Here is an 18,244-nt window from a genome sequence, read left to right as displayed (position 1 = left end):
TTCATTGAAAAAAATTGGAGCTGTTTACATACCACCACAGACCGATGCTGGCACTAAGACCGCACTCAATGAGCTGTATACCGCCATAAGCAAACAGTAAAACGCTCTTCCAGAGGTGGCGCTCTTAGTGGCCGGGGACTTTAATGCAGGGAAACTTAAATCTGTCTACCAAATTACTATCAGCATGTAAATGTGCAACCAGAGAGAAAACAACTCTAGACCACATTTACTCCACACACAGAGATGCGTACAAAGCTCTCCCTTGCCCTCCATTTGGCATATCTGACCATAATTCTATCCTCCTGATTCCTGCTAACAAGCAAAAATTAAGGAGGAAGCACCAGTGACTAGATCAATAAAAAAGTGATCAGTTTAAGCAGATGTTAAGCTACAAGACTGTTTCGCTAGCACAGACAGGAATATGTTCCGGGATTCTTCTGATGGCATTGAGGAGTACACCACATCTGTCGCTGCTGCTACTCACTGTTATTATCTATGCATAGTCACTTTAATAACTCTTTATTATTACCTCGAGTAACCGGTGCCCCCGCACATTAACTCTGTACAGGTACCTGTCACGCCCTGGTCGAAGTATTTTGTGTTTGTCTTCATTTATTTGGTCAGGCCAGGGTGTGGCATGGGTTTTTTGTATGTGGTTTGTTTGTATTGGGATTGTAGCTTAGTGGGGTGTTCTAGTTAAGTCTATGGCTGTCTGAAGTGGTTCTCAATCAGAGGCAGGTGTTTATTGTTGTCTCTGATTGGGAACCATATTTAGGCAGCCATATTCTTTGAGTGTTTTGTGGGTGATTGTCCTTAGTGTCCTGATGTCCTTGTTATGTGTTTATTTACACCAGTATAGGCTGTTTTCGTTACGTTTTGTAGTGTTTGTAATTGATTCGTGTTTTATGTTTGTTTATTAAACATGGATCGCAATCTACACGCCGCATTTTGGTCCGACTCTCCTTCCCACCTAGAAAGCCTTAACAGTACCCCTGTATATAGCCTCTCTATTCTTATTTTACTGCTGCTCTTTAATTATTTGTAATTTTTTATTTATATTTTGTATTTGTTAATTTTTTTTAAACTGTGTTTTTGGTTAGGGCTTTTACTGTAAGTAAGTATTTCACTGTAAGGTCTACAGCTGTTGTATTCAGGGCATGTGACAAATGAAATTTGATTTGACTTGACTGATAGCAAAAACAATCCCTGATCTCAAATCCAAAATGCTGGAGTATATATCCAGATTAAACGTTTTAGCTTCACTGTCCAAATAAATAAGTATAAATAAGTAATGGAGTGTATAAAACCCTCACAAATTATTATTATTAGGCTTATTAGGACAGGTAGTGAGTAGACAGTGACCTTTCGATCGAGTATAGGCCTTGCCACTTCTGATTTCTCACCACTCTCATTTGTTGTTTTCCTAAGTAATTTTGCTTAATTTAACAATTTCCTCCTGGCCACTTAACTCGGTGCTAAGTGCTTTCCATACGAGAAGTGTGCAGATAAATTATTGACTCCCAGGGCAGCGAATTGAAAACGTTGGGCATGGAGACAGTGAAAGAAAGCTATTGTGAGCATATGTTGGCAGGATAAGGGGTGTTTCCCCCCCTTTAATCTGACAGTTTTGGTTGCCATAGATTTTGAGAAAAAAATAGCAGCCTAGTTAATGAGATGTAGGCTAAGAGCTTTGGAGGTGTATGTGAGATGGTTTTCTCAAACGGAAAAGCAATACAACATTTATTTTGGGGTATACATTGAGGTTACTTGGATGGAGATTATTTGAATGTTACTGCTACATTTTGGGATCTGAGGACCATGGTGAGAAGGACTTGATTTTATCTGAGGTTGAATCTGGGTTTTTTGGCCAGTGCACTTCTGTTATTGATGGCTGCAGTGGGATGCGTCATGAACTACAAAAGCGCACAAATGAATAAAATAAGGTTTATTTTAGGACTAGCCTATACAGACTCTTCCAGGCAGTTGAGTGAACACTTTGAACTAAAATAGTGTTTGTTTATTTATACAGGCCTTTAGTGTGTATTATTTGACAGAATAACTAGCCTAACATCAGACAATGTTGTCCACTGAGGAACTGGTTGGACATAAATAATTTGGACACTCCTCAAACACATGTTCAATAGGCCTGTATTCATAGATGAAGATTCAAGACCAACTGCTACTTTCCAACCTGCTCTCGTAGCCCAACTGAACAACACGCTTACTGTTCCACAGCAGACAGCACCCATGACCGGGCAGGACATGTATGATATGGATCCTCATACGATGGATGAGGTATAAAATATTGGGATAATCTTATCCATTTAATGGAAGATTCCCCGAAGGGCCGCTTTAAGTTATCCTATTTAGAAAGTCTCATTCCAGGGCAATGGAAAATCCTACTTTCTAGCAAACTGAGTTTTAGAAGCATAAAAATAAATCACTGCCAAAGTCCATGAAAGCATGAAACAGGGTATCAGATAAGGTGTATATGAAAACTGAATTATCAGGCTATTTAGATTACTTGCCTACAGAATTTAACATTCTAAATGTGGCATTGTACAAGTAGTACTATTTGTGCTTTATTTTTGAAAGATGACTTTCGCAATTTTTGGTTTTTAAGGAGGTGGATGTGTTAGCTCAATGACTGTAGACAGTTGTTATGAATAAAAAGTGGGTGGTTTTATGTGGTCTCATCTGAGGAGTGAGGCAGGTGAATGGAAGCCTTGCCCATCAGGCCATCTCAGCAAACAGCCCAGTAGGAGAGCTCTAACTGGGTTAAATTAGCCGTCAAAGTCAGCTATGGAGAACTTACTTGGCACACATTCAAGTTCCATCCATAAAAGGACCTGACACCAATCAAACATGGAGGGATTTGTCAAACAGCAGCATGTGTGTGTGCCTGTGTGCCTGTGTGTGTGTGTGTGTGTGTGTGTGTGTGTGTGTGTGTGTGTGTGTGTGTGTGTGTGTGTGTGTGTGTGTGTGTGTGTGTGTGTGTGTGTGTGTGTGTGTGTGTTACAGTAACACCTATAGCATCATTGCCCAGGGTTATACTGGAAGGTTCAATTAAGATCCTCACCTCTTTTCTGATTTATGTTGCACATGTGCATGTTGGGGGGTGGCTATTCAATCAAACTTTACACACAATAAAACATATTCTTCAGGTTTGAATTCATAATACAGTACAATGATTTATTACACATGATTATACTGATAAATAATAAAGAATATGGAATGTTTAAATTAACTCAATCTCTTATTATTGTGGAAACAGGCCGAGTCAAATATAATCTGGATTTGTGCCAGCCTCTACTGAAGATCTTTGTTCATGCAGTTTTGTACATGCATGAGCTACCAATTAATTTAGCTAATTCAGATTCTATCTTTGAGATTCTCCCTGTAAGTACTATATAAATTAAAGTGCTATTTGAATTAAATCCATGATTAATCTCCTGATAAGGCAAGTTGTAGTTGACAAAGTGTGTGTCAGCCTGTTGGTAAGAGTTACTGTTGCATTTATTCTGAAATCAGGAGATTTCGGGGCACTCGGGAAAGGGTCACCACAGCTATTTTTGGAGTTGTTTTTGACAGCACCATTGGTCATGTCTAAAATTAAACCTTTTTGGGTGATAAGCACAGGAGACCTTTGCCTACAACGCTTCATTATTGATTTTATCGGTCATTCAACTTTGCAGTGCGCTAAATTTAGATGCTTTGACATCTAATATTGAGCTAGTTAAACAATGACTAAGACTTTGAATACAGCAATATTACACTCTTTATACCAGTGTCTGATCTGCCTCACTATGTGAAGATATCTTAGTACTGTAGGTACATATATACAGACCTACTGTAAATCATGTTCCTGTGAGAGGCTTCTGTTGAACCCAATGAAATAGGTCTCACCTTTGTCACGTTTTCTAAGCAAACACAGTCATCTATAAATGTCAACTATTTCTATGTCAATGACTAAGCTCAAATGACCATGTTACCTGTTCTACTAAACAGACAAACTTCCAAGTCTGGTGATTCATGCCATCAAATGGGATACAGAGTGGAAATTAATGTAGGTTACTTGTACTAGAAAGTTGGTTAAATAGCAACAGTAATAGTTAGCTGTATGTCTTTTCAAAGGTTTTAGTTTAGATCAACCTTACCCTGTCTGATTAAATGTAATTTTTTTGCCTGCTTTTGGGTTTGTCATTACGCATATTAAAGATTTTCTCACTGCAATACTTTGCTGTTCAAATTGACCTGTGGTGATAATTCACATTCTATAGCGTAGCAAGCTACAGTGCCTTCAGGAAGTATTCACACCCCTTGACTTTTTCCACATTTTCTTGTGTTATAAAATGGGATTGAAATGGTTTGAATTTTTTATTTTTTTTGTCAACAATCTACATAAAATACTATGTAATGTCAAAGTGGACAATTAAAAAATAAAACATTTCTAAAAAATGTATGAAAAATCAAAGACTAATACATCTTGATTAGATACTGTAAGTATTCAACCCCCTGAGTCAATACATGTTAGAATCACCTTTGGCAGTGATTAGAGCTGTGAGCTTTTCTGGGTAAGTCTAAGAGCTTTCCAAACCTGTATTGTTCAACATTTGCCCATTATTCTTTAAAAATTCTTCAAGCTCTGTCATATTGGTTGTTGATAATTGCTAGACAACCATTTTCAGGTCTTGCCATAGATTTTCAAGCAGATTTAAGTCAACTCCGTAACTAGGCCACGCAGGAACATTCACTGTCTTCTTGGTAAAACCTGTCCTCTGAAAATGTGTCCTTGTGTTTTAGGTTATTGTCCTGCTGAAAGGTTAATTCATCTCCCAGTGTCTGGTGGAAAGCAGACTGAACCAGCTTTTTCTCTAGGTTTGTGCCTGTGCCTGTGCTTAGCTGATTCTGTTTCTTTTTTATCCTGAAAAACTCCCCAGTCCTTAACGATTACAAGCATACCCATAACATGATGCATCCACCACTGTACTTTAAAATATGGAAAGTGGTACTCGGTAATGTGTTCTATTGGATTTGCCCCAAACATAAAACTTTGTATTCAGGAAAAAAATTGAATTGGTTTGTTAATTTCTTTTGCAGTATTACTAGAGTCATATTGTCTCAGAAATTGTAGATATCATCTGACCACAAGTCCTTGGCTAGATTGGTTGAAGGGTTAGGGGGTGGGAATTTGTGTGGGCCTCCATCTTCCCCCAGCCAGCCCCCTTTACCAGAGCATAAAAACAGCCGAGGTCCTCATTCAACTACATTTACAGTTCACTGACTCTGCATACACACACACTCATGGCAAACACACACTCACCACACACCTAGATACACACGCGAGTGATTTAGAGAGCTTGACAAGATGCTGTGCGTCAGCTCCTTCATGGGCCAGATGGGGAAGATGCCTTGTAGCCTCAGCTCTGTGATAGAGACAGTCATCATGGTAAGACACACATTTCAGAAGAGTTTAGGTCAGAAATTCAGAATAATCTCATTTGGGTTTGGTTTACTTGAGTTGATTAAGTTTTCAAAAAATAATTTGAACATTATTGCCTTAACAATGTTATAATTTGACTTTCTACTCTGCATGAATGTTGTCTGAATTAACTCAAGTCTTCACACATATACTGCTCCATGTTGTTTGAGAGGAAGTTATGGGTGAGAAGCTTTGTCAGACGTTCAGTTTACTACTTTGTTCTCTTTGTGAAATACCTGGATGAAACTGTGTATCTTGGTGGCAAAATGTATTTCAGAGCCACCATAACACAGAGCATACGGCATGACGCAACTTTTATGTCTTTGAAATGATTCAACATTTTTTTTAATTGGTTTTCAACGCTTCTGTTTCCGCAGCTGACATTTTAGATGAATAAACATTAGAGAGAGAAAGGGCTGAAGTTAAACATGGAATAGATCTTCCTTACCCTTACTGTCATTCTTCACACTTTCCTTTACTGTACTTTAAATGCTGTACTCTACTCACAACGTGCATATATAAAGTGTCATTGGACTTGAGAAATGCCACACCTGAAGTTCCATTGGGTAAATAATGTTATTCTATTCTCAAGGTATTCTAGGAATGAATTTTATGATGGTTACTTGTGAGGTCTCTGTCCCTCCCTCCCTCCCCAGGTGGAGCAGATCCTGTCGGAGTTCAGGCTGAAGAAGGAGCAGTTGAAGGAGGTGATGAAGAGGATGATGAGGGAGATGGACCGGGGACTGCGTGTAGAGACGCACCAGGAAGCCAGTGTCAAAATGCTGCCCACCTATGTCTGTTCTACCCCTGAAGGATCAGGTAGAGGCACATACCTCGTTTATATAATGCTTTCTTGTGAAATAACAATGTAAATGCATGATACCGAGGCTATTTGTACTAAATGGGGGATGGCACGTGAAAGAACATGACATTTCTTATTAGATTTATTTGACATTCAATTTGTAGTGCTTTAAAAAAAATAAAAAAAATAAGCTAGAACAATGTTCTTATTCCAGAAACCCCTGCTGTGTGTGTTTGATCCTATATGACACCGTTCTGTGTGTTGCGCTGTGTCAGAGGTGGGTGATTTCCTGGCCCTGGACCTGGGGGGGACTAACTTCCGTGTGATGTTGGTGAAGGTGGGGGAGGATGAGGAGAGGGGATGGAAGGTGGAGACCAAACACCAGATGTACTCCATCCCTGAGGACGCCATGACAGGCACGGCTGAGATGGTGAGAGTGCAGTGTACTTAGAAGTGTTCACCCAGAACTGCACTGTGTCGACTAGTGTAATCAGTGTCCCCCATAAATCATCATGACTCACCATCCTCTCTCTCCCTTCATCCTTTTCCCTCCTTCCCCTCTCTTTTCAGCTCTTTGACTACATTGCTGAGTGTATATCAGACTTCCTGAACAGACAACACATCAAGCACAAGAAGCTTCCTCTGGGATTCACCTTCTCCTTTCCTGTACGACATGAGAACATAGACAAGGTTGGAGATGGACTAAGTACAAGATCTGCACAGACTTCAGATTAGAGATTTGATACGGAAGTGACTATCTGAGTATCTGAGTTAGTGTCTGAGCCCTGCTACCAACCCAAACCCTCTGTGTTCCTCCCAGGGCATCCTACTGAACTGGACCAAAGGGTTCAAGGCGTCTGGAGCAGAGGGTAACAACGTGGTGGGACTGCTGAGAGATGCCATCAAGAGGAGAGGGGTAGGATTTTCACTTCAGGATTAGGATTCTATGTTTATGATACATAGAATAATAGATATGTTGTGATAGACATGCTATGATACATTTGTAAAACATGGGTATTAGATTCATGCAAATGGAGCCGTACTGAAATGTTCCTTTACTCTTCAGGACTTTGAGATGGACGTCGTTGCCATGGTGAACGATACAGTTGCCACCATGATATCCTGTTACTATGAGGACCGCAGCTGCGAAGTGGGAATGATTGTGGGTAAGGATGCACACGCACGTGTGCACGGATGCATGCACACACACACACACAGGTTTATCAGCAATTTATCTCATGTTACCTACCAGCTCTCTACCTCTCCTTAAAGTCTACTATGTTGCTATTTGTCTGTAATATGACACACAAATCAAATGTAATATGAGCATTGTCCTGTCCTCAGGTACTGGGTGTAACGCTTGCTACATGGAGGAGATGCGGACAGTGGAGCTGGTGGAGGGGGAAGAGGGGAGGATGTGTGTGAACACAGAGTGGGGGGCCTTCGGAGCCAACGGAGAGCTGGAGGAGTTTAGATTGGAGTACGACAGGGTGGTGGACGAGACATCACTCAACCCTGGACAACAACTGTGAGTATTGGGCCTTACACTGTTTATCTCAGCACAATAACCTAATTTGGCCTTCCTAAGTTTAGGGGGTGTTACAATCTCCACTGGTGATAAAACTACCTTTAATTGGCATAAAGTGGCTAAAATAATTTATTACTTTCCAGGAATTTGCAGAAATTTGAAAGTAGTACCTAGTTTATCTTGTGCAGTACTGGTTGCATGTATATCCAGACATGTATAAATGTGTCCATTCTTAGAGCTCAAGTATGTGAGAGTCAAGCGTTTCTGAAAGACCTGTACTTTCCTGTGACACAATGCACATGCAGCCTGAGGATGAGTACAGGTGAAAACGTGCCTCTCTCTCTCACCTGTCTACAACACTCACCTGACACTAACCTGCAGCCTATGTGTGGTCACTAGGTAACCCTCTTGTTTTCCAAGTCGAGGCTAGTGGCAGCCCAGTCACTACACATCAGGGTCAGATTAATGAGCTCCTGTCCAGCGCTAGCTAATGTCAGCCAGGCTAATGGCTGTTTACCGTCTACTCTGACAGGCCCTTGACACGGGCAACCGCTGAGCTGAGCCTCACTCACCCTAGCACTTTATCTCTCTCTCTCGGCCCCACAGCGACCACACCGAGAGATCGCTCTCCTGCTTTTCAATCTCTCACTATCTTGTTTCTCCCCGGCCTAGCTGGGAAATGACGATGACAGGGATGTAGGTTCACGTGTTGTGTGACGCACAGCTCTTTTTCTCTCTTCCTCCATCCACTTGCTCTGCCCCGCTGCTTCCCTCAACTCTCCCTTCTGCCCCCTTTCTCTCTTCCTTCCTCGCCATCGCTCCCGTAGCTATGAGAAGCTGATCAGTGGGAAGTACATGGGAGAGCTGGTGCGGCTGGTATTGTTGAAGCTGGTGAACGAGGAGTTGCTGTTTAACGGAGAAGCCTCTGACCTGCTGAAGACTCGCGGCAGCTTTGAGACGCGCTATGTCTCCCAGATAGAGAGGTGAGGGGTCACGACACAACAATGACATTAGAATTACAACTGTCAACACTATTACAATGCCATTGACACAGTTCCAACTCTTTGTGTCAGTGACCGTCTTCTGTCCGAGCCAGTCAAAGCTTCCCTCACTAAGTCTAAGTGTGTGTTCTCTCCCTGTATGTTCCTCAGTGACTCTGGAGACAGAAAGCAGATCTACAACATCCTGTCTACGCTGGGCGTGTTGCCGTCGGAGCTGGACTGTGACATAGTGCGTCTAGCTTGTGAGAGCGTGTCCACGCGGGCAGCACACATGTGTGGGGCAGGGTTAGCCGGCGTCATCAACCGTATGAGAGAACGCCGCAGCCAGGCGGTGTTGAAGATCACTGTGGGCATCGACGGCTCCGTCTACAAACTCCACCCCTGGTGAGGAGGGAGAGGGAGTCACCAAGTATAATGTTAGTCATATCTAGCGACAATGTCATGTTTTTTATTCTAACTCTGATATTAATCTCCCTCCACAGTTTCCAGGACAGGTTCCACAAAGTTGTGCGGGAGCTGACGCCTCACTGTGACATCACCTTCATCCAATCAGAGGAAGGGAGTGGCCGGGGGGCGGCACTTATCTCGGCAGTAGCCTGTAAGATGGCAGCGTGCATGCTGACACCCTGAGAGTCGTAACAGCCTCCCACCTATAGGGGACGATGCTGGTGAACCAGGCTTAACTCTGACCTCATACAGTAAGTGATACCTCATCTAGGGTGATCCAGCTCTGGCCTCCTCTTGAAGCTTTCACAGAGTAATCTGTAACTCCTCATTGGTGAGAGAAGCAATACGGGTGTGGATAACTCACTGTACATAAAAATAACCCCACCACACAGCACACACAACATGGGAAACACAGAGACAGATTCAATCATCACTTTTCCCAGTGTACAGTGTTATGCAGATGTGTTTTTGAACTGATGAGCCTCTGAAAATTCCCTGCAGTCCCACAATGCATAAGTGGTGAGTCCCAGAAAGTAAATGAACCCTTGTTTAAACATGTTCTCAAGCTTCCACTGATTGCAGGTATTTTAAGCTTGATTAATAATGTAACATAATGTCAAAGGGAAAACGATTGGCATTGATTTATAGCATCAGTATGTTTTTTAGTTTGATGCTGTCTGTTTAATCCAGAGATGTTTATATCCCTAATCCGTATATAATTTAAAACTAAGGGATTATCCATTTGAAATGTATTGCAGTGCAGTCTTTCACTTACTGTTCGTGGGAAATTAAATATTTCTTTGATAGTGTATTTATAAAAGTTATGTATCTGTGATGAGCGTAAAGGTCTTAATTCCTATTATGTATATCTAAGAATGATAATGTGCTTTGTAATGTGACCATTTTTTATTGTTGTAAGTAAAGTTGCTGTAACATACAAATATTTTGTTGTGTGCCTATCATCATTTGAAATTGAAGGGGCCAAATAACTGAAGTGGCTTTAGTGTACATGACCACATCCTGTCATAAAGAACTGTCAAGTTTCTGTTTCTGTTTACTAAAGTGAGCAACTCACACAAAGTTTCCCAGGCAAACACCCAATGCAACTGAATAGGACTGTAAACTACAGCCATACTCAGTGGTGTAAAGTACTTAAGTAAAAATACTTGAAAGTTCTACTTAAGTCGTTTTTTTAGGGTATCGGTACTTTACTTTACTATATATATTTTTGACAACTTTTACTTTTACTTCACTACATTCCTAATAAAAATGATGTACTTTTAACTCCATACATTTTCCCTGACACCCAAAAGGACTCATTACATTTTCAATGCTTAGCAGGACAAGAAATGGTCTAATTCACAAACTTATCAAGAGAACATCCCTGGTCATGGCTGATACTTCTGAACTGGCGGACTCACTAAACACATGATTAATTTGTAAATAATGTCTGAGTGTCGGAGCATTCCCTGGCCAGTGGCGGATTTAGGCAGCCGCCCAGGGCAACATCTTGCCGGGGGAGGCACGGGGCGCCTGCACAAAAAAAATTGTGACATTTGAGCAATCGGTTTTCTATCGCTCATTTGCACGTTACTTCAATGATATCATGTCACTTTGTGGGACTGTGGGTCAATTAACCTTGTCGGAGTGGGAACCCTGATTCTAGTTTGTGAGCTAGACTGGCTACTGCCTGGGAAGGTCTCCCACTCAGAAGTACAAGATGGGGAGGGGGGCGGGGGTAGGTTGACCTCAGCTCTCCCTAATGGAAGCCCGAGGGAGAATCTATCAAATAGCGCACCTTTAACTTTGTACAGTACTAATACAATTAGTAAAATCAGTCACAATACGAAATGTCACCAAATAAACCACAATTCATTCATAATATGGTGAATATATAGTTTCACAGACATATTGTTGTGTTTTTTTCTGGTTTGTGAGAAATTGTTAAGAAAAATCGCCGAGGAAGCCATACAAGGTAGAACTGCCACTGCCCCAGGCTATCGATACATTTAAAAAACAAGAAATGTATGCCGTCTGGTTTGCTTAATATAAGTAATTTTGAAATTATTTATACTTTTACTTTGATACTTAAGTATATTCAAAACCAAACACTAAAAAACTTTTACTCAAGTAGTATTTTACTGGCTGACTATCACTTTTACATGAGTCATTTTCAATTAAGGTATCTTTACTTTTACTCAAGTATGACAATTGGGTACCTTTTCCACCATTTGCCATACTCATGGGTAACATGGTATCTTCACTTCCCCTCTTGCCATATCCCACTGGTTCCTCTCTCACACCATTTTGTCCAAATCCACCTCCCCCTCTGTCTCTTTCTCCCTTCTCGTCTCTCATCCTATCACCTCTCCTGCTCCTTCTCCCTATCTCCCTTTTCCACCCCCAGTGGAATCCTGGTCCTTGGGTCCTTATCGTGTCCACATAGAGAGAGAGAGAGCAAGAGAGAGAGAGCAAGAGAGAGAGAGCGCGCGAGAGAGAGCGTATATGGCCATGTATGGGACTGTGGTACACACTGCAGGCCTATTATAAGAGGGCAGAAGATAACATGAGCAATACATAAACTCTACCCAGCATCACACCTAGTCCTGGGCACATAGAGCCACTATACCACACACAGACATGGTGAGTACTAGAACAATGACTCAATATTATACATCATTTGCCATCTGACTTTACGCATAAGCAAAATCTTTATGTAACATTTATCTGGAATTTATTGTTTAATCTGGAGTTCATTGTTGTGATGAAACATTAGGGTCATTCCACGAAAAGAGTGCCCTTTGATATTTTAAGTAGAAATCGTGCACCGATATTGGATTTTAAAAGCCTGTTATATTAAATGAAGTGCCCTTTAATATAGACCACATACAGACTTCAATAAATCAGATTTGATGTAATATATAACAAATATTTTATATGTCCTTCTGTCAACCCTGTGTCAGTTCTAGGAATTGCATCATTGCATCATAACTTATTTTGTTGCTTTGACAAAGTAACTTCTGAGGATTGTTATTTATTTCTTGTGATTAGTGATTCATTGATGTCTATCCCTCATTTTTAAGGTCAACTCTGTTAGGTGAACTTTACTCTTATTTTAATATAGTGAAACTATTTGTTTTTAAATATATTCTTTCAAAAGAAACATTGAATAGTCAAATCATAGAGCTGGTTGTGCTATTTGCAGCAATTATTTTGTATTTTGTGATGGAAAAATGAGTGGGTGGAGCATAAGACGTCAACCCTGTTTGTTACCCATAGATAGGCTAGAAATGTTTTATCAATTACATTGTTAAAACATGCATTCAAGTGCGCATTCAATTGCCATTCCCTGTTGCACACAACAAGCTTCCATTTCCCCAGTCACAACCCAATCGCACAACCCTGTTACCTTATTTGGCACTTCTATAGTCCTTTTTAAAAATTATTATTATTTAACCTCTTGAAAAACGTTTTTTATGAAGTTGAACATGTGCTCTTTATGACAGAATGTTAAAATTAGATGAAATAAAAAAATATAAAAAATATTTGTCCAAGTTACACTTCTCAAAAGGCACTGAATTGGTGGAACGACCCTAGAATGTTTTTGACTGTAGAGAGTAAGCCAAGATTTAGGTTTCAAATTTTAACTAAAAAGTACGACTTCGACAGTCAAAAACACGTTTATAAACTCGACAAAAAAAACAAACTTTCCCAGACATTTCTGGGGGGAATGGCCCTAGCCCCCCTCCTCCAATCCAACAGGTCCCAGATGTGCTCAATGGGATTGAGATCCGGGCTCTTCGCTGGCCATGGCAGGACACTGACATTCCTGTCTTGCAGGAAATCACGCAGTGAACGAGCAGTATGCCTGGTGGCATTGTCATGCTGGAGGGTCATGTCAGGTTGAGCCTGCAGGAAGGGTACCACATGAGGGAGGAGGATGTCTTCCCTGTAACGCACAGCGTTGAGATTGCCTGCAATGACAACAAGCTCAGTCTGAGGATGCTGTGACACACCGCCCCAGACCATGATGGACCCTCCACCTCCAAATCAATCCCGCTCCAGAGTATAACACTCATTCCTTCAACGATAAACGCAAATCCGACCATCACCCCTGGTGAGACAAAACCGTGACTTTTCAGTGAAGAACACTTTTTACCAGTTCTGTCTGGTCCAGCAACGGTGGGCTTGTGCCCATAGGCAACATTGTTGCCGGTGATGTCTGGTGAGGACCTGCCTTACAACAGGCCTACAAGCCCTCAGTTCAGCCTCTCTCAGCCTATTGCAGACAGTCTGAGCACTGATGGAGGGATTGTGCGTTTCTGGTGTAACTCGGGCAGTTGTTGTTGCTATCCTGTACCTTTTCCCACAGGTGTGATGTTTGGATGTACCGATCTTGTGCAGGTGTTGTTACACGTGGTCTGGCACTGCAAGGACGATCAGCTGTTCATCGTCTCCCTGTAGCGCTGACTTAGGCGTCTCACAGTACGGACATTGCAATTTATTGCCCTGGCCACATCTGCAGTCCTCATGCCTCATTGCAGCATGCCTAAGGCACGTTCACGCAGTGTCTAAACGACCGTTCCACAGGTGCATGTTCATTAATGAATTAATTAACAATCATGGGAAACAGTGTTTAAACCCTTTACAATGAAGATCTGTGAAGTATTTTGGATTTTTTACGAATGACCTTTGAAAGACAGGGTCCTGAAAAAGGGAAGTATCTTTTTATGCGGAGTTTAGTATGTGTCCTACTATTTTAATTAGAAATTAGAAATGACTCATCCCTTAGATAGTCGTTAGTATGATTTCAATATAAATAAGTACTAACTCTGGATGACCTTGGTCAAGTAAACCTGGGTGTTTTACTGTAAAAATATGTGTTAAATGTATGTGACATGTGACCTTATTACTCATTTTTATTCTTTCACGTAGAATACATGGTTTCCATTGTTACGTGTTGACGTGGTTATTCTTTTTTGGATTCCTCTGCTCTCATTCGTTTACGACTGGTGACAGTGATATGGCCATGCGTAACCTCCTGTCTATTTTTCTGTTTTCTCAGGCCAGTAAGAAGGCTGCTAATAAGAGACAGAGGGGAGCCCAGAAGAGCTGCTCCAATGTCTTCTCCATGTTCGAACAGTGTCAGATACAGGAGTTCAAGGAGGTGCATGGCTACAGTACACTTACACTGGCTGGTCCATAGACATCAGAGGAAACGGCTCATAATATTAGACATAAATACATTTTGGATATTCGTTATTTATTTTACGATGAAGGTAAAATTCTGAGGGGGGGGAGGGGAATCTTTTAACAACGGATGTACTGTGTTTATCTCCAGGCTTTCGGCTGTATTGACCAAGACAGAGATGGTGTGATCAAAAAACAGAACCTGAGAGAAACCTATGGACAGCTAGGTATTTTAAATTGTCTCACTTTACAAAATGCGTGTATGTGCATGCGTGTGTGTGTGTATGTCGATTTATGTTTTTGTGTACCAGGGAAGCTGAACGTTAAGGATGAGGAACTGGATGAGATGTTGAATGAGGGGAAGGGTCCCATCAACTTTACTGTGTTCCTCACTCTATTTGGAGAGAAACTCAACGGTAAGACCCCATCCCTCTGCTTCTCCATCCTTCTGCTGTATGCGTCTTTGGTTTCGGTTCATGTTAACGGAACTATAACCCTCCCTTTACAGGCACAGACCCCGAGGACACCATCCTCGCTGCCTTCAAGCTCTTCGACCCAAACGGCACAGGTTTCGTCAACAAGGATGAGTCAGTATCATTTGAACCTATACACAGATTGCCAAAATATACAATGACAATGTGGGCAATGAATGATTAATTAGCTGTATTGTTTAAAGGTTTAAACGGTTACTAATGAACCAGGCGGATAAATTCACAGCAGAGGAGGTTGGTATTCTTTTTTCTCCTTTTAACCTATTTTTTTTTTAATGATACATTAACAAATCACACAGTTGACATTACTTAAGAGAGAGATAAACCATCCTATCAGCAGTCCTACATAGGAAGTAGGCCTTTGGTCAATTCACATTGTTGTCTAAATCCCGCTCTGTTTTCTGATGAAATCCTCAGGTGGAACAGGCGTTCTCTGTGGCGCCAATTGACGTGGCCGGCAACATCGATTACAAGTCATTGTGTTACATCATCACCCATGGAGACGAGAAGGAGGAGTCCTAAAGGCCCTCAGCAAAAAACCTGACCCCCGACCCATAACCACTGATAGGGCAGAACTGGAATCTCCTCTGTGGTTGTCTTTTGCCAATCCAGTAAAGAAATCAAATCAACACCTGTCTGTAAAATGTTTATGTTTATTTGTGGTTACATTTAGATACAGTACAGTTAGTATTTGTACTATCGCACAGTTGAATGAAAGTGTTGTCCTTTTTACAGTCATACAAACTCTTGTTTCTGACAGCTGTTGCCGATACTGGGACCAGAACACTCACAAACTACTCTTAACCACTACAAAACATGTTCAAGTCAACCTAATTACCCCCCCACATCCATCTGCCCCTCAAACACAGCACGATTTAGATTAAAGGTTTAATGCAGCCATTTTTATATCAATGTCAAATCATTTCTGGGACACAATTAAGTACCTTGCTGTGATTATTTTAATTGAAAACAGTCAAAACGAAAGAAAAATAGTTCCTTCGCAAGAGCAATTTCTCAAGCAAGAATTTTGCTATGACTGTCTGGGAGTGGTCCGAGTGGGGAGGGGAAAACTGAAAACTAGCTGTGATGATCTGCCTTTTGATGTCACCAGGCAGATCAAAAAACTCTATCCCACCAAAACAGCCAGAAATGTCAGGCTCTTACACTAAAAGGGAATTATCATCATTTTCACAATTTCACAGATAATTCCAACCTCAGCGTGGAAATACAGTATATCTAAAACACAGAAAAATCTCATTGTTAACTGCACTGGGCCTTTAATACCCCAAATGTGATCTGTAAGGTGCATCCAGGAGAAAGGGCACACTGCAATGAGCCTGTGTAGTTCCAGTCAGAGCTATGCATTTAGAATACAATTCTAAATATAAGGCTCTGGTTCCAGTCATTTAGGCCTCGGTTGCCGTGGATACAACAACAAACCCGTTAACTCCACTGCCAAACAGCCACCACATCTATTGGTCAAACAGAGCTAGACAGACAAGGTTCACCCAAATTTGTAAGCCAGGCTGGGGATACAAGCTACCTCAGTCCCTGCTTCTAAGTCCCTACGGTTAGGTGTTTGTAAGATTTTTGTATTTTTTTGCCGTGTGAGATGTAGTTGTTGCAGAGATGCCTATATCTTCTGGAGCTGAGGGTAGAGTAGATGTGGGGATAGATACATCCATAGCGTGGACACCAGATGGGGTGAAGAAAGAGGCAAAACCGGTCAAGAACTGTGATTCCTATTTAAGAAGGTGGGTGGATTGATCTTTACTCTGTTGAATTAAAGTGACATCTTGGTTTAAAACAAATGTTGCATCCTCATGAAACACCATACTGTATTCATGTCCATGTGTCCGCTACAATTAACATTAAGAACAATAGTAAAAACAAATATATAAAAAAATGCAATGAATTCATGCATCACATAATTTTAGGCTATTTCAATAACTTTGCTGTTAACATCTGAAGGCATTTTATTGGTGGTCAACCAAAGCTGTTTTAGTGCTGCCTCTCACCGTCCATTTGATAGTACCCTCTCTTACATGTGAACTATGCAGCAGGACGTAGGAATGTCAGGCACTAAACAGGCTCATTAATGTTTCAACTGGTCAAGCTCTTCCCTCAGACAACGATACTTGTGCACCTTGGTTGGACTGCAAGGTAGCGACAGTACACTTACTCTGAAATGCAATACATTTAGTGAGTCTGATCTGATGTTATTAACAGGCATCTGGAAAGCCAGGCATGGAAGAAAGAGCACAATAGCACCATTTTGGGGGTAAGTGTCATCATTGTTAATAACAGGCCAAATATACATTTACATGAACTGATGCAATACATCAACACGTTAGATGTTGTTCTGTGTTTTCACGTAGTTAAATAACATGTGCTTAATCTAAAAGCAGGATACCAGTCAACACCGTGCTGGTCCAGATGGAGAGAACATGGACACTTTCTCACCTGGTAAGTTAGTAAGGAAGAGGGAATTTCTTGCACCTTATATGCTAGTGTTAAACATACATGTTTACAGAAATATGAATGACTCATTTGGTTCAACTCTTCCAGGTGTGAGCAGAGATCCTAACACGCAACAGAAGAATGGAGGCAGTGACGAAGGCAAAGCCTCAGGAAAACAAACCAACGAGAAGAGCTCGAAAAAATCCCAAACATGTACCCTTCTTTAGAGACACAGCACTATGAATGGGATGCCCAACACCACGTTTTACTTAGTGCCATATAATCCCATTGTATGGAGTCTTTATGATCACCCCAAGTTCTCTTCCTTGCCTGTTACTGTGATGAATCATAGAAACAACATAGGGAGAGGGAGAATATATGTTAAGGGGAATGACTGTGTAACTGCAATCCATGCCTATCACTTTGCCTACCGAACAATCGCCTTTTGTTATTATTGTACTGTTTGGCTCCCTTTCGTAACCTATGTACGACTCGTGTCAACAGTACCGGAAGCAAAACATTTCAAAGCGTCAACTGACAAGCGTTTTTCTGATTCTGACTACCTTGTTCTGGTAGCTTAGCTTGCTAATGAACACACCACTAAAAAAGAGAGAACAGCTGTGGGCTCATGTTTATTTCCAAACGATTAGCAGTAATGATTGATCAACTGGCAGTAAGGATTGATCAACTGGCTCTGAAACGTTTCAGCAGCTCATACAATTATAAACAACAGGGGGGGGAACACGAAGACAAAATAAAATAACCTCAGATAGTCATCGCATAACACTGACATTTAGAAGTTTGTGATCAAAAAGTCTCTACGTTCACAATTGCACTATTCAC

The 18,244-nt window shown here is 41.2% G+C and overlaps 2 protein-coding genes and 1 long non-coding RNA gene across 4 annotated transcripts; all 3 read left to right on the top strand.

The window, feature by feature from the left end:
- Nucleotides 1-5,353: 5,353 nt before the first annotated feature.
- Nucleotides 5,354-10,191, top strand: LOC135544458 (hexokinase-4-like). The gene is made up of 10 exons (XM_064972085.1): nt 5,354-5,449; nt 6,139-6,301; nt 6,560-6,714; nt 6,855-6,974; nt 7,105-7,200; nt 7,351-7,450; nt 7,629-7,812; nt 8,640-8,795; nt 8,964-9,197; nt 9,296-10,191. The coding sequence occupies exons 1-10, from the start codon at nt 5,369-5,371 to the stop codon at nt 9,441-9,443; spliced, it is 1,437 nt and encodes a 478-aa protein (XP_064828157.1). The 5' UTR covers nt 5,354-5,368; the 3' UTR covers nt 9,444-10,191.
- Nucleotides 10,192-11,841: 1,650 nt separating this feature from the next.
- On the top strand, nt 11,842-15,590 carry LOC135544444 (myosin regulatory light chain 2, atrial isoform-like). Of its 2 annotated transcripts, XM_064972064.1 has the most exons (7): nt 11,842-11,903; nt 14,326-14,427; nt 14,602-14,677; nt 14,762-14,866; nt 14,959-15,037; nt 15,127-15,175; nt 15,359-15,584. In XM_064972064.1, exons 1-7 carry the CDS (start codon nt 11,901-11,903, stop codon nt 15,461-15,463), a joined length of 519 nt encoding a protein of 172 aa, XP_064828136.1. In that variant the 5' UTR covers nt 11,842-11,900; the 3' UTR covers nt 15,464-15,584. The 2 variants fall into 2 exon arrangements, with proteins under 2 accessions (XP_064828136.1, XP_064828127.1); XM_064972055.1 differs by having other exon boundaries at nt 14,602-14,866; nt 15,359-15,590.
- Nucleotides 15,591-16,354: 764 nt separating this feature from the next.
- On the top strand, nt 16,355-18,135 carry LOC135544457 (uncharacterized). Its single transcript, XR_010456340.1, has 4 exons — nt 16,355-16,695; nt 17,171-17,222; nt 17,347-17,407; nt 17,510-18,135. It is a non-coding gene; the product is annotated as an uncharacterized LOC135544457 (long non-coding RNA).
- Nucleotides 18,136-18,244: the final 109 nt, after the last annotated feature.

This window comes from Oncorhynchus masou, chromosome 1 (assembly GCF_036934945.1).
Source record: "Oncorhynchus masou masou isolate Uvic2021 chromosome 1, UVic_Omas_1.1, whole genome shotgun sequence".
NCBI lineage: Eukaryota > Metazoa > Chordata > Actinopteri > Salmoniformes > Salmonidae > Oncorhynchus > Oncorhynchus masou.
Note: the sequence above shows the minus strand (reverse complement) of the source record. Positions and strands in the feature narration are given on the sequence as shown.